The sequence below is a fragment of the Lagopus muta genome, chromosome 12 (assembly GCF_023343835.1).
Source record: "Lagopus muta isolate bLagMut1 chromosome 12, bLagMut1 primary, whole genome shotgun sequence".
In the NCBI taxonomy this organism is placed as follows: domain Eukaryota; kingdom Metazoa; phylum Chordata; class Aves; order Galliformes; family Phasianidae; genus Lagopus; species Lagopus muta.
The window spans coordinates 5,633,219-5,653,467 of record NC_064444.1 but is presented as its reverse complement, the minus strand read 5'-3'; the positions used below and the strand labels follow the sequence as shown (position 1 = coordinate 5,653,467).

The following is a 20,249-nucleotide window of genomic DNA, read 5'->3' as shown; positions in this document are numbered from 1 at the left end:
AAGGTTTTAAAAAAGTTGTTTAATGAGAACCAGTGTTATATTTGATTTTCTTTCAGCAGCCAAAAGAATTGTGGTGTGCTTCTAATCTTGCCTATGAATTTAGGCATAGATAGTTTGTACTACATAATTTATGTTCTGTGTAGCACTAGCAAATCACATTACTTAAAAGGCAAATGTATAAATATGCACACATGCATACTATATGTTTATAATAGTATATGCTATACTTTATTATCGGTATAAAATATATTGAAGTCTTGTTACAATAAATTCTTAAAAATTGCTAACAGATTTCTGTTGAACTGTACCCAGATGCAGCAACCTCCTGGCAGTTTCCCATTTCTTCATCATTGTCTTTATCCAGCTTATGGTTGGAAACCTGGTTTTCTCCCTTCTCTTAAAAAAAAAATAACCACCACCAACAACAAATCATTACCATAATTTGCTTGGAATAATTTAAGTTATCAATATGTGATATATTCCAGCACTCATAAAATAAGGTTTCTAGATAAACACTGATAGAAATGTTTTTAACCATGTAAAAAATCAACTTTCATAAGGTTATGTCTTTTTTACTTCTCTGTATATACAAAGATTATATTAAAAGAGAGATTAAATTTTACATTTTACTCTGCAGCGTAAAATGCAAACAGAAAATTATTTTTCATTTTTGAGTGCAAGCAGTGGATTATCATTTATTTATGAGACTTTTTTAATCTAGAATATATGGAAATCTTTTCTTGAAGCACAGTGTAATATTGAATTGGGAATGTTGTCTGACAGTTTTCTTCTTACAGTTGCATAGAATGATTCATTCTACTGTATGAATTTTTTAAAGAGGCTTCAATATACTCTGCGTTTGAAAGGGAGGGAGTAATCAGAGTAATCTTGAAGAATCTTATAAATGCACCTCCTCTATTTCCTTGCTCTTCAAACAAACTTCTGCAGAAAAGCCCAGGCTACAGCAAGTCTTATGTCAAGGGACACGTCCAGGTGTTGTTTAATTGTCCCAGTTCTTATCCACATGCAGGAGGTTGTTGCTGTGGCCAAAGCACACACCGAATCTCTCATCCCTGTTGTGCTTTTCATTCTCCTAAGGGCTGTGTTCAAACATGATCAGTATAGAAAGCTGGATTTTAATCAGAGCTCTGCCCTGTCAGTCTGTTTGTAAATGGGTCTGAGCTGGAAGGGTTTACTACGATTTGAGAATGTATGGTCCAAGCTAAGTTAAAAAACTGTTTCACCCCCCAAAATATTTACATCCCTCAGGATCCCACTGTCTGCGATCAGGGCTAGCTTCTGTGCTTTTCAGAGGAAGTTATCTTAATAGCTACAGAATGCCTCCAGTGTTTCAAGTAGGTAATAATCTGAAGGAGCCATAACCAGTGCTGTTAAATACTTTGTCCAACTGTCATTGCAGATGTGTGATTGATTAGAAACTTATCTTAGAAGCTGTAGTTTGCATTGGAGATCGGAGGTCAGCTGGTTGCATTTGTTTTCCTGAAAGCCCCAGTGAAAAACAGGCTCTGTGAGATATGAGCAAGTAGTGAAAGCGAAAGACAGAACAAAGGATGCAAAAAAAAATTGTCCTTATTACAAATAGAATTAGCTGTGATAGTATGTCTTATAATTCAACAGTTTTGGTATTCATAAATTGTAGGACGGAAAAGGTAATGTAATGCTAACCTATTCACTTAGGTTGATATGAATTTTACATTACAATGCATACAGTTGTTATATATTAAGAGTCCTTAGAGAGAATTGAAGCCAATTAAGGAGAAATAAAGACCCGTATGTCTTTATGTATGTATACCTTCATCTAAACACAGCTTATAAACAATAAAATTCTGAGGCATTTATACAGCAATTGCTTTTTCCTTCTTCAACAATTACCTGTACACGAGTGATTATAATCTGGGTGTCTTAAGGAGAAAATAACTTATCTTTCTGTTCTGTGACAGAGCAGTTTTCTCCAAGGGTGTTTAATGCCCAATAGATTGGTTGCCAGGTAGTTTTGTGTTAATTTTGAACGGACATTCTGCTTTTGTCTTCTGCTTTTTATTGTATTCCGTTTTCCTAAATTTGGAAATCAGTTCTGCCAGTCTCTGTTCCTCAGTAGTATTTTGTATTTCTCCCATCAGGGCACCTAGAAGTTGTATTTGGGACCGGATACTCAATCCATGAGAATATACAGAACTTCCAACTGTAGGGAAAATGGCAACATTCCTGATATGAGGAATGAAAGCTTTTCTACGTTGAATCAAACCTTTCCAGGGAAGCCAATTTTCATGTAGGTTTAATATAAGCCAATTTCTTCTCTCCAGCCATACCCAGTACCGTACGCTTCAAAAAAAGGTAACGTAACGTAATCTGCATCCTTGTCATTGTGTCTTCTAGAGTGTAACTGCAGCTGTAAAGTTAGAGATAAAGCCAAATATGAGGATTGGATCTGTTGACTTAAGCCACGTTCTATAAGCATGGTGACCTTACTGGAAGGAGACACGGTGTCTCTTGAGGTTTCCCTGTGCTGTCAGATCCTTCCCATTTCTGCAGCCCGCTCTGGGTCACTGCAGGGATGCGGTGCTGCATTTGCAGAGCCAACCTGGCAGCCACCTGGCACTGCAGGCAGCATCTGCTGGCTCCAAACCAGCCTGGAGTTGTGATGCATGCAGCAAGGTGTGGGGGTGCTGGCCATCCGTCTCCCTTTTCTTCACACCGATGCTGTGGCATTACAGCTGATGGAGGGGATCTTGTAGAGCTTTGTAAGAAGTGAGGGGATGAAGGTTTTGTAGTGTCCGTGTATAGGTTATATCAGGCTGGCTTTCAGTTTTTATCTCAAAAAACTCACCAAATAAGAACAAAAGCTGCTTTTCGACAGCTGTGCCGTGACCTCATCAGGACCTTGTTTTAGTATCATGGGAGATAACAAGATCCGGAGTTTGGATTGTAGGACAGAATAATTCTGCAAAAATCAACCTTTCTTAGGATGCTTTAGGAAGCATTTAGTAGTACAAGTCACAGTATGTTAAACAAAGGTAATTATCTAAGTCCGTTTAATGCTCGAGTTGGGCATTTAATATAAACACATTTTGGTACATTTGGCATTCTGGTCATAGTAAGAAAGAGCTATTTGTAAAAAGTTACATATGGTCATCTGAACTAATTGCTAAAATGACACTACATTATTTGGATAATTAAAGATTGTGAACATGTGGCTATTGTATTCAGTGGGCAGTTAGCCAGCAATTTCTGTGGTTGGGAAAATGTCTGTTAACAATTCACAATTCATCTGCTGAATCCTTTTTCGTAGGAGTAAATAAGCAATGGAGGTCTTAAATTTGGATTAGATAAACTTGTAACTGGTATTTTAAATTGAGTTTTAAAGCACATTTATGATTTCCATTGTGTTTGTTTTAACACTTCTGAACGATGGCAGCTTTGATTTTTTTAGCATCCATCTCACAAATTAATAGTATTGATTTTTGTTTTAGATTTATTGTTAGCATTTTGGAAAGCATTCTGTAATTGTAGATGCTTTGTAACATGAGACATGAGTTTATTTTGAAGAAGACGAGTGTTGGCACACAGTTTGAGTAAGTTTCTAAAAGCAGTAAATCATCTACATGCTTTACCTTTACCTATCAAGGTTATTTGTCAGGAGAATTATGTCTCTTGAGTGGGGGAGTCTGTTTCAATGGGTGGCAGACTGTCTAATTTTACAAATCCCTCTCCCAAGTATTCACTTTTTGTGTGTACGTATGTAGTTTTGGTTGTGATGGTTCTTGTTCATAATTTAAAAGTAAAATCTCGGGTCTCACATGACCTTTAAGTGACTGACCCCTAAATCTAATCACTCCAGACTCCTTTGAAAATTGACAAATACGTCAAATTTACCTTTGAGTATGAAAACATTTTTAAAATCTTTCAATTGCTAAACGCAATAATAATGCTTAAGTTAAGAGTTATCGTTCCAGTCTGACTGGGACAAACAGCTCCCTTGAAGGACGTACTGTGAGCTTATAGCAATCCCTTCTTCACATCAGATCTCGTATTCTGAATTATCAATTTTATAAGAGATAAAAATTCAGTTTTACATTCTGGATGAGCAACCTATCGATTGATTTAGTCTGTGCGAAATGGTCACAAATGGTCAATACATGGTCAAAAAGGTGTCAGAGGCATATTAAAAAATAGATCTATAATTTTTATTTGGATCCTAGTTGACTTACATGTGCTTGCTTTTTTTTTTCTCTTCTATTTTTTTCATAGTCAGTTTTAACAATTATGTTACTGATAAAAGGCACAAAGTGATGGAGGAGAAAGGAATACAAAAATCTTTCTTATCCAGACAACTAATTCTATGTACACTTTGTCTGTATCTGCTGGTTTTAACCAGAAAAATGCATCATATTTCCAAATTTTCATTAGGTTTGTGTGAAAATCATTAATAGAAGTTATGGATGCCTCTGTTAATACTTTCTCTGGATAAGAACTTTTACTTTATTTAACAGAACTTCTACAGCAACATGTGTTGTACACTTTCTTGTGCATCCCTAGCAGTGTGAGAGTGTTGTGTTTGTGTGATAACCATTGCCATAGGATTTACAGTTCAACCATGTAATTCTCTGTTATATTGCCACAGTGGTGTGAAGAAAGCTAATGTAGATAAACTTGTCAAGACAAAAGTGTAGTAGATGCTCTGAATTACATAAAAATATGTACCTTGCAACCAGAAAGAACAAGGGAATTCCATCCAAGCTTCATTGTACCTTGTATTTGGAATGAGAAACTATGTTGAATCATTCATCCAAGGAATTGGTGTTGCTTTAGAGATTGATAGATAGGATGTGGAGCACATTTTACTATTTGTTACGAAAACTCTTAAGACATTAAAAAAAAAAACCCAACCTTCTGTCATTTTTATGGGCATATATGAATAACTGATAAGAGACATATTCTCACATTCTCAAAAAATGTGAGAGTTACTGAGACATTTAAGGTTTTTTTTTTGAAGTGGAAAAGCCCATTGGGTTGGCAAACAGTTGCAGTAACTAGTTCTTTTAAAGAGCACAGAGCACCAACTTTGAGCAACCTGAACAAGATGTGCTGTGGCCTCATCTTTTCTAATAAGGGAACAAAGTCCAGTTATACTCGAGTAAAGCTGTTAGAGGATTTTGAGGTTATTCATTCATCACCATTCTGAATAACAGTCTGCTCATTGGCGTCTTTCAGAGTGCGAGGGTAAAGGAAGTGAGGACTGAATCAAGGAGGTCTGTAGAAATGTGGAAGGCAGATGGGAGCTGGTATGTGGTTTTGTTTTTTGGTTCTGTCATCTCTTCAGTTACAGCGCTGAATGTGGTCTGAAATTTCTCTTGTGCTGGTGAAGCTCCATCTCTAGGCAGTGTGTGCAGCACAAAGGCTTATTGCACACAACAGTCTTGTGTGACACATATTTTGTAAGTCTATGTGTATCAAATACTTTTTTTGCCTCTGCCTGAATGCAGTTCAGCAACTGACCCAGCAAGGGGAGCTGTAGATTAGTGTGGACAGTTTTGTGGTTTCATAAACCAGAAATTCTCAAAAGCATTTTCTTTAGGGTCTCTGTCACTGAATTTCTGAATTTTCACAACAATTTCAAGGGAGGGTTCCATAGAATACGTGAATGCAGATTACACAAGTGAGCTGTTTATTCTCTGCTAAACCAGCTCCTCAAAATAATTAAAACATTTATAATGCCATGCTAGTTTTGTCTAATATTGGAAGAACATCAATATCTCTGTGTGTGATATCAGTTCATCTGGTCCTGGATAATCTGGTACAGGAGTCAATGAACTTAATGCAATATTGGTAATCCAAAAGGGTTTGAGTTAAGTGCTTTTGACATGCAGAATCAAGAGTCAAGGGCAAAGCAGACTTTAAATATTCCTTCAGCACAGTCTAGTAGGGATGTAATTGAATACCTCAGGTAAAGCATCTTATCAGAAGTAAAGCTGGTTAGTGTCTCATCACCAAACAGGGAGGTGCAGCACATCTTCTCTGCACAAGTGCTCTTTTGACATTGTAGAAAGTCCTTTCAGGTTCACAATGGAAATTCTGTCAGGGATGCATTTGCACAATGTAGGATAAATTCTACATGTCTGAGTTGCTCCGTGGTGTGGTTATCATTTTAGCATTCTGCTAGTTAATGCCAAAGCAGTTAAGGGATTGTGAAAAGTTGCACAAGAAGGAGCCAGGAAAGGAATAAATATTGCATATTTATGTTGTTAATGTGATATAAATCGCATGGTAAAATACAGAAATGCTTCCATTCAGACTAGAATTATAGATTGTATGTTCCTTTAAGAGGTATGCAAAGATAATTTAGTAAAAAGACATGTATCAGGAGACCCAATGGCCAGAAGTTTGCTATCACAATCTGTTTCTGGGGTTGAAAAGAGCTGTGCAGAAGATGAAGTCTGAGCATAAATGGTGTGTTCAAATGTCTGTGGAGCAGACGGTTTTATGACTGATTTTGCTAAGTCTTAAAGTTGCATCTTGAGTATTTTGATATTTGATATTTTAATAAACAGCAGCTCCTGTAGGCATGCAGTTACAGTTAATTCTCACTGCGAGTGAAGGTCCTCTCACTTGTGAATGTGGATACTATTTTGAACAGGGAGCAGGCCCAGGGATGCTATTCAAATAGTAGGGATTCAGAAGATATATGGAGACTATATTCTAAGCTCTGGTATTTACTTTTATTGTTAAGCATACTGGCAGATGAAGGCATTATCATATGGTCCTTTTAATTTACATTTTTTTCTTAATGGTCATCCTTAAGCAATCCTCTTGACAATCCTGCATGCATCTTGTTAAAACAGACTTTACTGACACAGTAGCTAATTTTTTTCATCCACAGAATACTTAATTGCTGTTTAGGAGATTGGAAATAATAAAAAAATAAAAATCAACATTTTACTATTTTGATATCATGAAATGAGACCATAAGTATTCATTATATTGATCTAAGTCTATCTGTATGTTCTGTAAAGAGCTGACCTGGATTAGCAGGAGCAGTGTTGGAAGTTCAGACGTAGTGCTGGGCTAGGAACCATCTTGGTTTTGTTGTGGATATTCATAGGAAAGGTAATGGTGTTCCATAGCATGCTGTTAGTTGTTTTACTATGCTGTTGGAATAGTGCCAGTGAAGAAGTCTGATTATCTCTGCTATGTAATTAAAAGAAAATGTGAGCTTATGTGGCCAAATGGTGACTGGTAGGAGAGCTGTGTTGGAGTATTTATTGCAAAAGAATTGTGGTAACTTGAAATAGAGATTTTGTTTCTCGATGGTTTGATTTGTATCCACTACATACCAACTCTTCCTTCATTGTTTTAAAAGGAAAGAAGATCTGACTATAAAGGCAGAACTCTAGAGCTGAAAACCTCATAAAGTAACTCATATTCTCCCTTTGTCTCTCCCTAGACCCCCAGTGACCACAGGGACATTCTGCCACTTAGAAACCTTTTAATAACATCTCCATCATTTACACTCTCCTTACCATGAGCTCGTTGTCCCCCTCCTCCACTACCACAGTTTACCCACGGACTGAAGATGTGTTTCTAAAATTAATATTTCTTTATTTTGATTTTTTTTTTTGAGTTTCAATTATTATTTCTGCTAAGTTTTTATCTCCTTCAGTACTTTTCTCCTTTAATATTGTGTGCTAAATGTTTAAATGATTTATTTTTCAGGAGCACAAAACAAAAGAAGAAAAGTTTCTCATAGCAAAAACTGTATTTCACAGTAGTGTAGTATAGTGTATATATAAAGCAGTTAAGAAATAATGTCCTAAGCATCTAATATTCACAACAAATGCAACAGATGGCTTTTAGAAGTAAGTATGCTCAACTTTGTCACCAGCCTGAATCATGAGGATGGTGATGAATGATGAAGCATTTATTACACAGCTCAACCATGCTGCATCACTTGCAGCAGTGTTTGGCAAGATGGAAAAAATACAACTCTCAAATGAACAAATCTCAGGCCAGTAATATTCGGGAATTTTCCTTTCCATTCGTAATTGATTCTAAACTTACGTGACTCTTTCAAAATAGCTGTCTTATTGATTGAAAGGAAGCCATAAAATGTCATTGTAAGAGCCATTCATTTTTTCCTCTGATTACTGTAAACAGATACTGATCAGGCAAAATACTGTTTTTTTCTTTTCATATATTTGCGCTTTGTACCTGGTGTGCATGAAAAACAGAATGAGAAAAATGTCACAGGTAGAGAAAGGTGTTTATCATGTATGATATCTTGTGTTCATACGGCTTAAGATTAAAGTTTTTATATCCATACAAAACGCAGGGCATTTGATCTGTACCATGTTACAAAACTTCTGCCAAAGCCCTTTTCATTCTAAAATATAGGAACCCACTTCTCTCAGAATCCACTCAGACCATTCATTTTCTGTATTTTATGTGCATTTACATGCATTTTCTTATAATAAGGTACAGTTCCTGTCTGTGAATGTCAAAAATAGGAACCAGGCTTGTGGGTGTGAGTGGTACATATGCACTGTTAATAAAAATGTACCTGAATAAGTGCCAAAGAAGCATTTTATACTTATTTGATTGTGAAGGGCTCGTTCTACAGCCATCCATTTTCAACATTTGAACCGTAGGGCACTTGGAGAGAGTTTCTTTGGTACGGCTCTGAATGATGGATGCTCAGAATTAAAAAGCCTAAAGAAGTTGGTGCTCTATATCACTACAGGAGTGAAACCAGTAAATTTAAAAGATACCATAAGAAAGCTTGTATTTGTTGGCAAACTGCTGCTCTAAATCATCAGTGTGATTTGTGTGGAGGTGTACATGAAAATTCCCAGAGTTCGTATTGAGGAATTATTAAAAGAGCCGTTTTTCAATAAACCATCCAATACAGTTGTACACATTCTTGGCAAACTGCAAAGATGCTTGAATTCCTTTGGTTATGTTTGGAAAGCATTCAGAAAGAAGTGGTATGCTGCCCTGCACTAAGCCAAATAAGAAATGGTTTCCTGGAAGTGGCAACAGTTGTTTTAATGTGCATTTCTAATGTCCACTGTTGTGAGGCAAGGCTTGACTGGAGGAGTGCTGAACAGTAAAGGTGCCCTTCTGAACCTAAACTCTGAATATTAACTTGGGCCATGGTCCAAAGCAAATTACGAGATCTAATATCAATGCCAGTGAAGTGGCAGCATTTTTGTTGCTGTGATTTCAGGAGTTAGGTAGGTAGTGCTGTCTTTCAGAGAGTGAGCTCTCTGCCACTTCACCCATTTCTCTTTTCTTTCTGTGATTGCATAAATGGTATAATAATAATGATAGCCTGAAGTTGTACCCAGCTAGGGTAAAAACTATGAAACCCCGAGGACTGAAGGAAAGTTGTGAAATATCCAGAAAAGCTGTGAAGGCAAGGATGATGGAGTGAAAATGTGAAGGTAGACTGGAAAGAGACAGTTGTCTCAATAGTTTTATGTGAAACTTAGAAAACCAAGACTTTGATTGTGGCTTCTAAATGTGCTGTTACGTTCTTTGTACGTTTCCAACACTAAGGATTATTTTTTGGGAAAGAGAATTGGAATACAAAAAGCAGCTATCTTATGCAGCATCCATTCTATAAGTTGACTTGGTGTGAAGAACAGATTCCAATCTCTTGTTTGTAAACCTGTTGTTTTCGCTCCTTCCACTTTAATTCCAGAAGTAGCTAGTAGGCTGTCCTGCTGTCTGGCAACTGGTTCCTGCTGCAGTCAGTAACTGGAATTGCATTTTATGAAGGATGCTCTTAGCAGAATCAGCTCAAGAAGCCAAACTAAAAAAAAAAAAAAAATATATATATATATATAAAATGAAAGCAAGTAGTAGAGAACTTTTAGTGTTAAGTATTGATTCCCTTGATTATGAGCATACAGGAACACTAACATTCAGTGTACTTAATTGTGATTTTATTGACTATCATTTCTACCTTGTTTATACTGCCAGGGAATGTTGGTTGCTGTGACTGATGGTTTTCACTCATTCAAAGTCTTGCAGCTCTGACCATCTAGCCTTTTGTTCTCTCTATTTTTAGTTCGTGCAACCACCTTGCCCCTCCAGGTTTTGTGTGCACCATGGCCACCATGAATGTGGAGAATAACAGCCTAGCAGTGATGCTGTACACTCTAGAGGTGGATATGTTTGAAAAAAAGTTGATCTTAATTCCTGGACAAATTCAACAAGTCACTTGCTGAATTCCCATCTTAAACACAGAGATAAACAGCCAGGAAACATTACAGAAACAGGTCCGGACACTGTAATTCACTCCCATGGTGAGAGAAGACAGGAAAGATGCCTGCTTTCTTCCTTATACATGAGAAGAACAATATATTATGCTAAAAAATCCTTTTCTTACATCTTCTACCACCCACATATCCTGCAGTAGAGAAACCAGAAACCCCGTCATACATTATTCCTTTTTCCTCTTTTAACCTAGTTGTGTTGTAGGGAAAAACACTACAAAAACAAACAAAAGAGTCGTGAGTTATTTACTTTTAAATAGCACAAACATTGTAAGTCAAATATGCTTAAGTTTCTCCTCTGGTGATTTTAATTTTCACATTTTTCTGGTGTTCTGTATGGCAATAAGTCATTAAGAGTTTTATGGTTATGATTACATTAGGCTTACAGACTATTTTTACTAGCTTTTTTTTTCTTTTTTTTTTCTTACGTTTGCTACATAAACCTAATTTTATGTTACTGCAATGATGTTTCTTGGTGTGTTCAAATAATCGATAAGAGTACAAGGGCTGTTCCATTGGGATCACACTATATGAGTTTATAATATACAATATAAGCTTTGATGTATACATAGAGTGTTTGCTGTTTTCCCCCCTCTTCTTAAATATAGAAATTTCCAGTTATGTTTATTCCCCTCGTCAGCATACTTTATCATATCAAAGCCTTTACAGACAGTGTAGAAGTACTGAGTTATGTTTGGGTCATGTTTTGCAGTGTGCCCTTTAATACTGTAGCTTTAGAAATGCAATTTTCAGCCTCTGCTTATTAGAATATGATAAAGTATTCCTGGTCTATGTCCAGCTCCACTAACCTCCAGACTACACTTCATGAATTAGGCATGAAGATTTTAGTCAATGTGCTTTCAAAGACCAATGTTTAGGGAATCATGGATTTTCTACAAGCTAAGGGAGAAATCTATAATAGGAAGAACTGATTTTCAAACATCATATTCTGTAGAAGAAATGGCCAGTTCTGGCTTGGAAACAGAAAACATTTTCTTTTAGAATACTCAAGTACTGGTTAAAAATGTACTGTAGGTTTTAACTTATAAAAGGAGTAGCTTCTTAAAATGCTTTGTAAGTACTGTAAGGTGTATAGGGCCTCATACATTTTAGATACCACGTAGACACCTCCTGAAGTGTGGGTTAAAAAACAAGTCACGCTAAAGTTGAATCAGTTTTAGCAGTTTTAACCTACTTGCTGATGGATGTTCATCTGCTTTACCTGTGTACCTCTCACATGTGGCAAATTCTGCTGTTGTGAGGTCTGACAGGAAGAGAGGGGTGCTGTCAGCTGGAACATGGAAATACGAGTTGAAATTCTCTCCAGCTGCTTTAGCTTTCACTGAAGGTTAAGTCCAAGTAAAGCAAAGTGTAACAAAAAATCCCCAAAATTAGCATTCATAATGCCATCCAGTCTGACCCATGGGTGTCCGCTTGTGACCTTAAGTATCTTTTGTTTCTCAGTAAGAGTCATCCTCTTGATTTTTTGTGGAACAAAGACTCCAAGATGGTTCACGAGCTATTCATCTTGAGGATGACCTGTAAGCAATCACTCAGACTTGAAAGACCTATAAACAGTATTCACCATACTGGGAAATGTCACCTGTTGGCGTGCTACACAGCCTGATTCTAATATTGATTTCTTATTTCAAGAGAAAGGGAAGCAGTATTAGTTTCATAACTTTTCTGTGCAAGGCTCGTGCAGCTGTGCAAGGCGAAGTTTGCAGTGTTTGCACAGATCTCTCCTACAGTGTAATGTGTAACCATTACCTTAGGAACAGCAGTAGAATAGATTAAAACAGTGGCTTTTATGTTGTTCTTTTCCAAAATCTTCAGTGAATTCTCTCTCTTAAGAATTGTTTTTAGCCATGCATTATGCACTTGAGGACCATACTAGGAAACATAGAAATACACGTTTCAGATTTGCAAGCTATTATTGATTGCATTGGTAATTCTTCTGATCAGAGTAACAGACAGCATCACACAGGAGCTTTGTGCTCTTGTTCAGCACAATAACAGATTCTCTAGAAGGGAAATAAGACAGACAAGAGTAGATTATGCCAAATGTTGAACACCAGCTCCCATCCTTCCATATTGCCTATAAAGCTTAAGAGAACAATAAACAAGAGAATACGTGAAAAAAGGCTGCTGCTGGTAGAACGACTTATATTTCATCTCATCCTCTTGCTGTGATGTTCCTCTTTATGCTACAGTTGGAAATAAGTCCAAAGGTTGTAGCACAGGCCCTTCCTTGACATCTGTGTAACTGGGAAGCAGGGAAAAGCAGAGAGGTAAATAGAAATCCTCAACTAATTATACAGATTTCATCATACAAAAGTGTGTTATGCATATAGTTTAATATAGAGCATGTGGATGTATTAATACGCTAATAAGAGTAGGATGAAAAAGATTGTGGTTAATAATTGCAAATAAGAATAACGATCATCAGCAGTTCTTTGGATAGCACACAGGATTGAGGCAGCTATATACTAATGGTTTCATTAATGGACTGTTTAAATGCGTTTTTTGTTTTTTGTTTTTTTTTGTGTGTGGAAAAGTAGAGAAAGGTGAGATTAATACTGCATTTCACTATGGAGATCTCAGCCCTTGGGTATACCACTGTGTTCAACATGTCATGCTGTGTTTTGCCATGTTATCCACTTGCTTTATTAGGAAAAAAAGATGACAACAAAATAAACGTTTCATGTTTCACTTTGCAATATAAATTTGCAGCATAAACCAAGTATTGAGAAGGACATGGGGGAGATATGTGGCCTTTTAGGAAATGTACAGCTGGGAAATTTAGAATTTTAGTTTTACAGTGTATCATGAAAGTTCTATTGTGCAAAACTTACTATTAACTTAATAGGTACAATGAAAAACTCATCTGCTAGATTTCTTTCTTTTTTTTTTTTTAATGGGACTTGCAGTGTTCCTTGAAATATAGCAATAGCAAATATACCTAAATTATTGGATATTATTAGGTAAATGGTTTAGGTCTTTGGAGAAGCAAATAGTTATCTCAACATTTTAAAAGTAAATTCAAGCAGCCCAGGAAGTTAAGTCAGTGCTCTGCTCAGATACCTTTGAAAATTCCAGTGGGACCGCAGCTTCCCTTTGAAGTTTCTAAATAGCTTTGAAAATACAGTCAGTGGTGCCTGAAGCCTAAGTGTGGTAGGAGCGCAATTCCTAGTTTAAAAATTAAGTTCCTGAATCTCACCAAATTTCAGTGGTATTTATACTTCTGGTGTATGAATAATTTTGAAAAATGAGATATGTGCTTCTAAGTCACACATTTTTCAAACAGCAACTTCTTTGCCTGGGCTTGCATTTGCTCTGAGGGGAGCAACAGGGAGGGAGAACAGGGACTCCTTGTTCTAGATTTCCAAAATTGAAATATCATTTATGAAGCTAAATTGTGCATATAATTTACTTGCCTAATGTTGGAACCTGCTCCATTCTATTGCATACGTGGAGTAAATATTTTTGCATGAGATTGTGTTGGCAGGAGTTTTCTGTTAAATATTATGCTAGGTGTGCTAAGGTTTCACATTTTTAGTATTTGTTCTTAAATGATTACCTAAAGGAGCTCTGTGTTACATTTTTAGTCCTTCAAAGATCATTGTTTCTTATCCAGTTTTGAATCTTTCGGGAGCACACTGTTGATGCTGTTAGTAAAACTGCCTTCTTCAATGGGTTACAGAGATTAGAATCACAAATTATTGTATTTCTTTCTCCATATATTACAGGAACTATCTGTGCTATATGGTTGGAAAGTGTTGACTTGTAATGTCTTTTTTCCTGAGTTTGTGGGCAATAATGGACTGAAGAGCATTTTATGTTTTTGTTATTTTTTTTTTTTAATTTGGACACATTTTTATAACTATCGTTAGAACTCCTGCTGATGATTAATAAACTTCAATTTCTAGGACAGGGTCTTAAAGGATGCTCATCAAGAAATCTTCATGGAAGGTCAAATAATAAATTGCTTTGTAGTATTTATACCAAATACTTAATGTGACTAGAATGGGATAGTCATTTTAATAATTCTGGAAGTGTACAGAGGCAAAACTGTAATCCTGCTAAAGGGGAGCGGGAGCTGGTCACCACTAGGCCATCAGCTCCATGTATTTGGAGATGGCAAACCAGTCCCAACGCTTTCATCAATTCAGATTTTCAGTAGTTGAGCATCCCATCCTTGTCTTCAAAGGAAGGCTTTCAGAATATCTGTAGATCATGTTAGCTGTTTTTATCACTAAGACAAAAACGATTCTTAAACTTATACGTCATCATAATGATCATAGACATTTTTTTATTTCTTGGCTTGCTTTCCATTTGCTCCTATCAGTTGTTACAAAAGCTTTATTATTTTCCTCCATCTTCTTTGTCACAATTCTCTGGATAAACTTGAGATTCTTATATTCCAGCGTTGTTCTCAGGATTATACCCCAAACAGCACATCTTATTCTAGTTCCAGAACCGATGCAAAATTACTTTTTTGCAACAGCATTTTGGTCCTTTTATGATGTAGATTAATTGTTTTCTTTGGAGTGAAAATACGAAGTGACCATCAGAAAACAACCAAGTACAATTTAGTGGGAGAAGAAGCTGAAGCAAGCAAATTTATGGCAGAGGAGAGACAGAAACTGGATTGGCAGCTCTGTTTTCCCCTTATGGCAATTATTCAAATTATTTTCAGAATGCATCTTAGGTACAGGATATATTCTTAAACTTACCTTTTAATGCTCAGATGTGTGATAATGTTGTGATCTGCTGCCCAGAAAACTTTTTGGGAAGTTAAGCCCTCACTGACAGTTGCGTATGAAGCTTGGCTCCGAAATATTCACTAAATTTACGACTGTTTGCCAGGTTAATAACCTCCTGGTTGCCTGTAAGATCCTTTATAATGTGAAAATTATGATCCAGTTAATATTACTTTATGAGTACACAGGGATAAATAAAAACTGCCATTTTTCTATATTAAATTTAATCTAAATACAGTAGTTTTCTAATCTTATTTGCACGATACTGAATTTTACCTCTTTATCTTGGATGAATGCTACTGAATCTCAATTATTTTGAATCCCCTCACCAAAAACTCTGCTTTGCTTATGGTTTTGTTTATTTTACAAATGCATCCTAAATGAGCAGAGCTTATTAGTTCTTAAAGGACATGCATACCAGCATACATACACACACATGTTTCTACACAGGCAACGTGCTGGGAGCTAACACGCCTCAGTCGGGCAGAAATTGAAAACAGTATAAAAAGTCAGCTTTTTTGAGACCACTGTATTATATATATCTCCTTTTAATTAATTAATTCCTATTATTTTTATATTTTCTGTTTTTAGAGGTATTGAGCTTATTTGTGCCAAAGCAGTCATGTCAGCTTTTTTTTTTGTCCTATCTGTCCCTCAGCCAGACTTCACTCTCCCCCATTACCACAAGAAAACTTCCTTCTTTTTTAGAGCAGATATATTTTGTCATCAATCCTGTCTGATTCAGTCCTACACAAGTTTGATCAAGCCACATATCCTCTCACGAGGATCAATTTTAACCATGAAGTATGGATTGAAATACCTGTGTGTGTCAATTTGACAAAGAGAACAGAGGATATATCTTTACTAGAACTGTATTGCACTTGACAGATTCCTCCCCCCAGCCTGCAAGTATTGACAGTACCAGGGGATCATGCATTGCTTTAACTGTAGCCTGTCTTCCATAGCATTACTTGTGGCCACGAGTGTCAACTTGTGCCATGATCTTTTTGTTTCTTAGTTGGAAAATGCACATTTTAAGAGGCATTAGAGAGAGCTGCAGGCAAGCTAAGCTAACATACTGGCAAGCAAGAGCATTTGCTAGGAAGAAACACACCTCTGCAACTGAAGAGCTCATCCTCCTTCTATGCCCCTTCATGCTGCTGCAGAAGCCTGTGAGTGCATTGGAGAACAGCACTGGAAACAGCCTGCATGGTGCATGGACTTTTGCTCTGGAGAGGTCTCCACAGGGTACTGGCAGAGCTCTCACAGGTCAGAGCTTCTGCATGCCACTCTAAGGCTGTCACTGTCATCTTTGTCAGACAAAGTCCCGCACCATCCATCTCTGCTATGACATGAGGAAGTGGTTGTTTTTATTTATTTACTTTTCTATTTGTTCATTTCGCAATTTACAATTACAAAAGAAAAAACAAGAGAGAACATAAGAGCCAAATTTGGAGACTGGGAGCCCATAGCTAGAAATAAAACCTGGCAAAATAATTTAATCTGTCTATTAAGTGGGGACCCTTTTGTATATAGATTTCCATTAGAGTCACACTTCAGGTAGCAGACAAAAGGGGGGGAAATGGTGGAAGCAGCTATTTGTTCAGTGTGAGAGCATGAGGAGGAGCCCTGACAGGATTCCTGGCAAGTCTCGTTCTGTGATAGTCCACTGTGGTTTTGGTCTGAGGGTTGTGTTTTCTTCCTCGATATGTATAATTAGAATTGCAAAAAGGACTGTTTAATTTGTCTAAGTACCCATCCCAAAATCTTACGCTATTGTTAAAGTTATTATTACTTGAAAGAAAGTTGGTCTAATCACAGTATATTGCTTTATAAGACCAGTTTTATCTGTAAATCTGTTTTCAGCAATACAATATCCAGTCAAATTTATTAAGGCTTTATTCTGTAAATTAAATCCTTTTTCTGTTAAGAGCTTTCTAATAAACACTGCATGACCTGCACTGACAACAGCTTAGTAAAACATAGGCTATGTTTATCTCAAAGCTCAGATGGAAAAGGTCCAAAGATACTCACACAAGCATATTTTATCTTTCAGAGGCAAAATGTTCACTTGGTACGCTCAAAAACTTTGAGTTTCCCTGTAGTTCATTTGTGTCTAAACCCTTAAATTATGAATACAAATTTCAGCTTTTCAGTGCACCAGCAGAGACAAATAGAATAATACATCTTTTTGTATAAACTTCTAAAAAGCTGAATTATCCACTGCTAAAAAGCAGTGGAATTCAAATCCTTGTATCACAATAAGAGATAGGATGTATGGCGTTAAATCTATATTTCAACTGTAGTATTTTTACCAAAATTGCATGAGTCATGTGCCTTTTCACTCTTGACCATGCATGGTAACCACAGAGCTGTGAAAGTCTGGCTGTGTGACTGAGAGCATGTAGGTGGCATGGTTAGCCAATGACTCCTAGCAATTGTACAATTTCTCTTGACAGGCAAGAATGATCTGTAATATTTTCAGACCAGAAATAAGTGGTATTCAATTTGTAGTATCAAGATATGCAAGTATAATATCAAGTATAACAGAGGCAAGTGAAACAAGATTGTGGAAGTTTCCTAAATCACATATTTGTTGTACATAGTGATGGAACTAAACAAACAAAATCATCCTAACTACTGATGAGCAAAGAGATATTTTCCAGTGTTTCCACCTCACTCCTTTTTCTTTTTAAATGCAGGATGCTATTGTTGTAGTTCAGAAAGCCCCAGGCAGCTTAGAAATCAGGCAAAAAATCAATAGTCCACTTGTTGAAGATAAGTGAATTAGCTTGTGTTGAATGTAACTGAGTACCTGAACACTTCAGTGAGCAGCCTTTGTTTTGTGAGAAAGGAGATTTGTAAGGTTTCTCCTCTGTGATGATGCGCATCTCAGATTAATCAAGCGGAGTGGGAGGGACTTGACTACTTGCATTGGGAAATAATTCTCTTTCCTTGTTGTTGCTAACTGTAGCTCATTGCACTGAGCAGATTTCCATTCATTTCTAAAGCTGATGATGGATGTCATAGAATTTTAGTGAACAATAGTGAAGGGGAGAAAAATAAGTAATATCATATGGTAATTTGCCATGAGGCAAATTCAGAATTTCTTTCCCTCTGTACATGGGCCTGGGACCTGTTGCCTTTTGCAGATATTATGACTCTGGAAAGCTTACCTCACGTATCTATGGAGTAATAGAAGAAAGACAATGTGGTCAGAATTTGAGGCACAGACCATATAAATTCCCATATCCAGAGGCAGCAACTGTTGTCCCCAGCTTTAGAACTTCCCAGTCCTTGAGCCAGTTGCCAGCTCATCCTTTACAAGACAGAGAATTGGGAGATGTGCCCCTGGACATCCATAGCCCAGGAGACCATTTAATAGCAAAGGAGGGGCCTTGTCTGTTGTTTGGCAACTCACTTGGCTAGCTTGATTACTGCTGAATAAATCAGGTCTGCAGTTCGTCCTATGTGGTATGAAGGAGGAACCTTTACAGTTTCTGAAGACTGAAGCCGGCTTGTGCCAGTTTATTATTCCTTAGCTGTGGAAGTTTTGACAGCCTGAGATTTTAGCTAGGGAGAGCTGGTATTAGAAACCTGTAGCTCTTTTTGGTTCTGGCATGTGGGAAGCGTTTCAGATGTGGAAATGTACGCTGGCATGCAGCCCACAGTGATGGTGTGGGTTGGGCAGGAGAGGAGCCTCACTCCTTTCTCTCCCACCCCATATTCAGTTCTGTGGTAAGTCTGTCTCAGGCTGGGCGCTTGGAGGTACCTCCTTGTGCATTCCTGATGGCTGTAGAGTCAGTAGGATTTTTCCTGTAATTACCTCTCCCAGCTGCTGGGGACACTGTGGTATCAGGTATGACAGTATCCAGGATGCCTTGTTCCCTACCCACACTTTTTACCTTACAGTTTCTTTGAAGCTAATGCAGGTAACACCTGTGTTTGGTGGAGAAAGCAGCCTGGCACAGAGATGACAGGGATGGGGGGGGAGGGAACCAAAGGAGGACAATGTACAGAGAACTCACTGGGGACTGTAAAGGATCATCAATAAGGCTTCTCATATCTGTCCAAGATAAAGTAGGTTTCTGCATCGTTCCCCAAACTGCTCTTCTTTCCCCTAGGAACGGTGAACTTCCCTCTATATCCACAGCTCTTTCTCCAGCACATCCCTTGCCTTTTTCGGGGTGCCTCCTTTCACTATAATACCCCTTCAACTCTTTGTTCCCCACTTACACATCTCTAAGTATAAGGAGGTGTCTTATCCTGCACTCCTCCTTTCCCCAGACATGCACATGTGCATGGCAAAGGCTGTGCAGTGAACCAGAGGGGAGGGTTCAACATGGCAGCACCATTCTACAGCACTCAGAAGTGCCTCTTCCCTCCCTGCAGATGGGCTTTGTGATATGGAGCCTGCGGGGGTGTTTGGGGAGCCAGAACCAGATGGTTTCACCAAACGCCTTCAGCTGGGAATTGGAGCAAAGTCCCATGCTCAGTCTGCTCCCTGAAGAAGCTGTGCATTGCTTCTTCCAAGGTCCTTAGATTCACAAGAGATAATTTGACTCTAAATTTACATATTAATAATTTACATAGTTATTGCAAAGCCTGCTATTTAAAATCTTGATAGTGACAGCAGCATACTGTGTTTCTGTTGACTCTGATCTATGGCATGTCTCTTTACATAAATGAAATTATAAGCCCAGAGAAGCTTTCTTTCCTTTCAATCTTTTTTCCTTTCTTCTGCTTCCCTTTTCACTGCATAAAGTACACGACTCTTTCAGAGAGCAGAAATAGTTAAATTAGGTAAGTTCATTAGACCTCCCCATATCACCTACCATGCAAAGGTCAAGCACGGTGCCATGATCCTGTTACATCTTCCTGCCAATTGGCTTTCACCCTTGGTTTCAGAGGGAGCACTTATGACTGACACTTCTGTACCTCTCTGCTATACGGCTGCTTATTTAGAGCTTTCTGGATCCAGAACAGCTAAAATAAGTGTAATTTCATGGGGCTAACACAATCAGGAATTCATGAGTGGAAACGTACTGCACTCCTTTATTTTTTATTTCTTCTCCTGCGTTGGAAACATTTGGGAGGTTTGGGGAGCAACGAATAAAGCTGATTGGAATTAGTTGCATGTTATTTCTGCCTTTTGTTGTGAACCAGAGAGAGATTGCCTCAAGCAGCTGCT

General features: G+C 37.6%; 1 protein-coding gene across 2 annotated transcripts in view; it reads left to right on the top strand.

The window, feature by feature from the left end:
* WWOX (WW domain containing oxidoreductase) overlaps positions 1-20,249 on the top strand; it is a 468,578-nt gene that overhangs the window by 177,998 nt on the left and 270,331 nt on the right. Inside the window, exon 9 of one of the 2 annotated variants that reach the window (XM_048959035.1) lies at positions 5,233-5,303. The exons of the other annotated variant lie outside the window; for it this stretch is intronic. Coding sequence (XP_048814992.1) covers positions 5,233-5,303 — 71 coding nt within the window. The remainder of the gene's footprint in view (positions 1-5,232; positions 5,304-20,249) is intronic. 2 annotated transcript variants of the gene reach the window in all.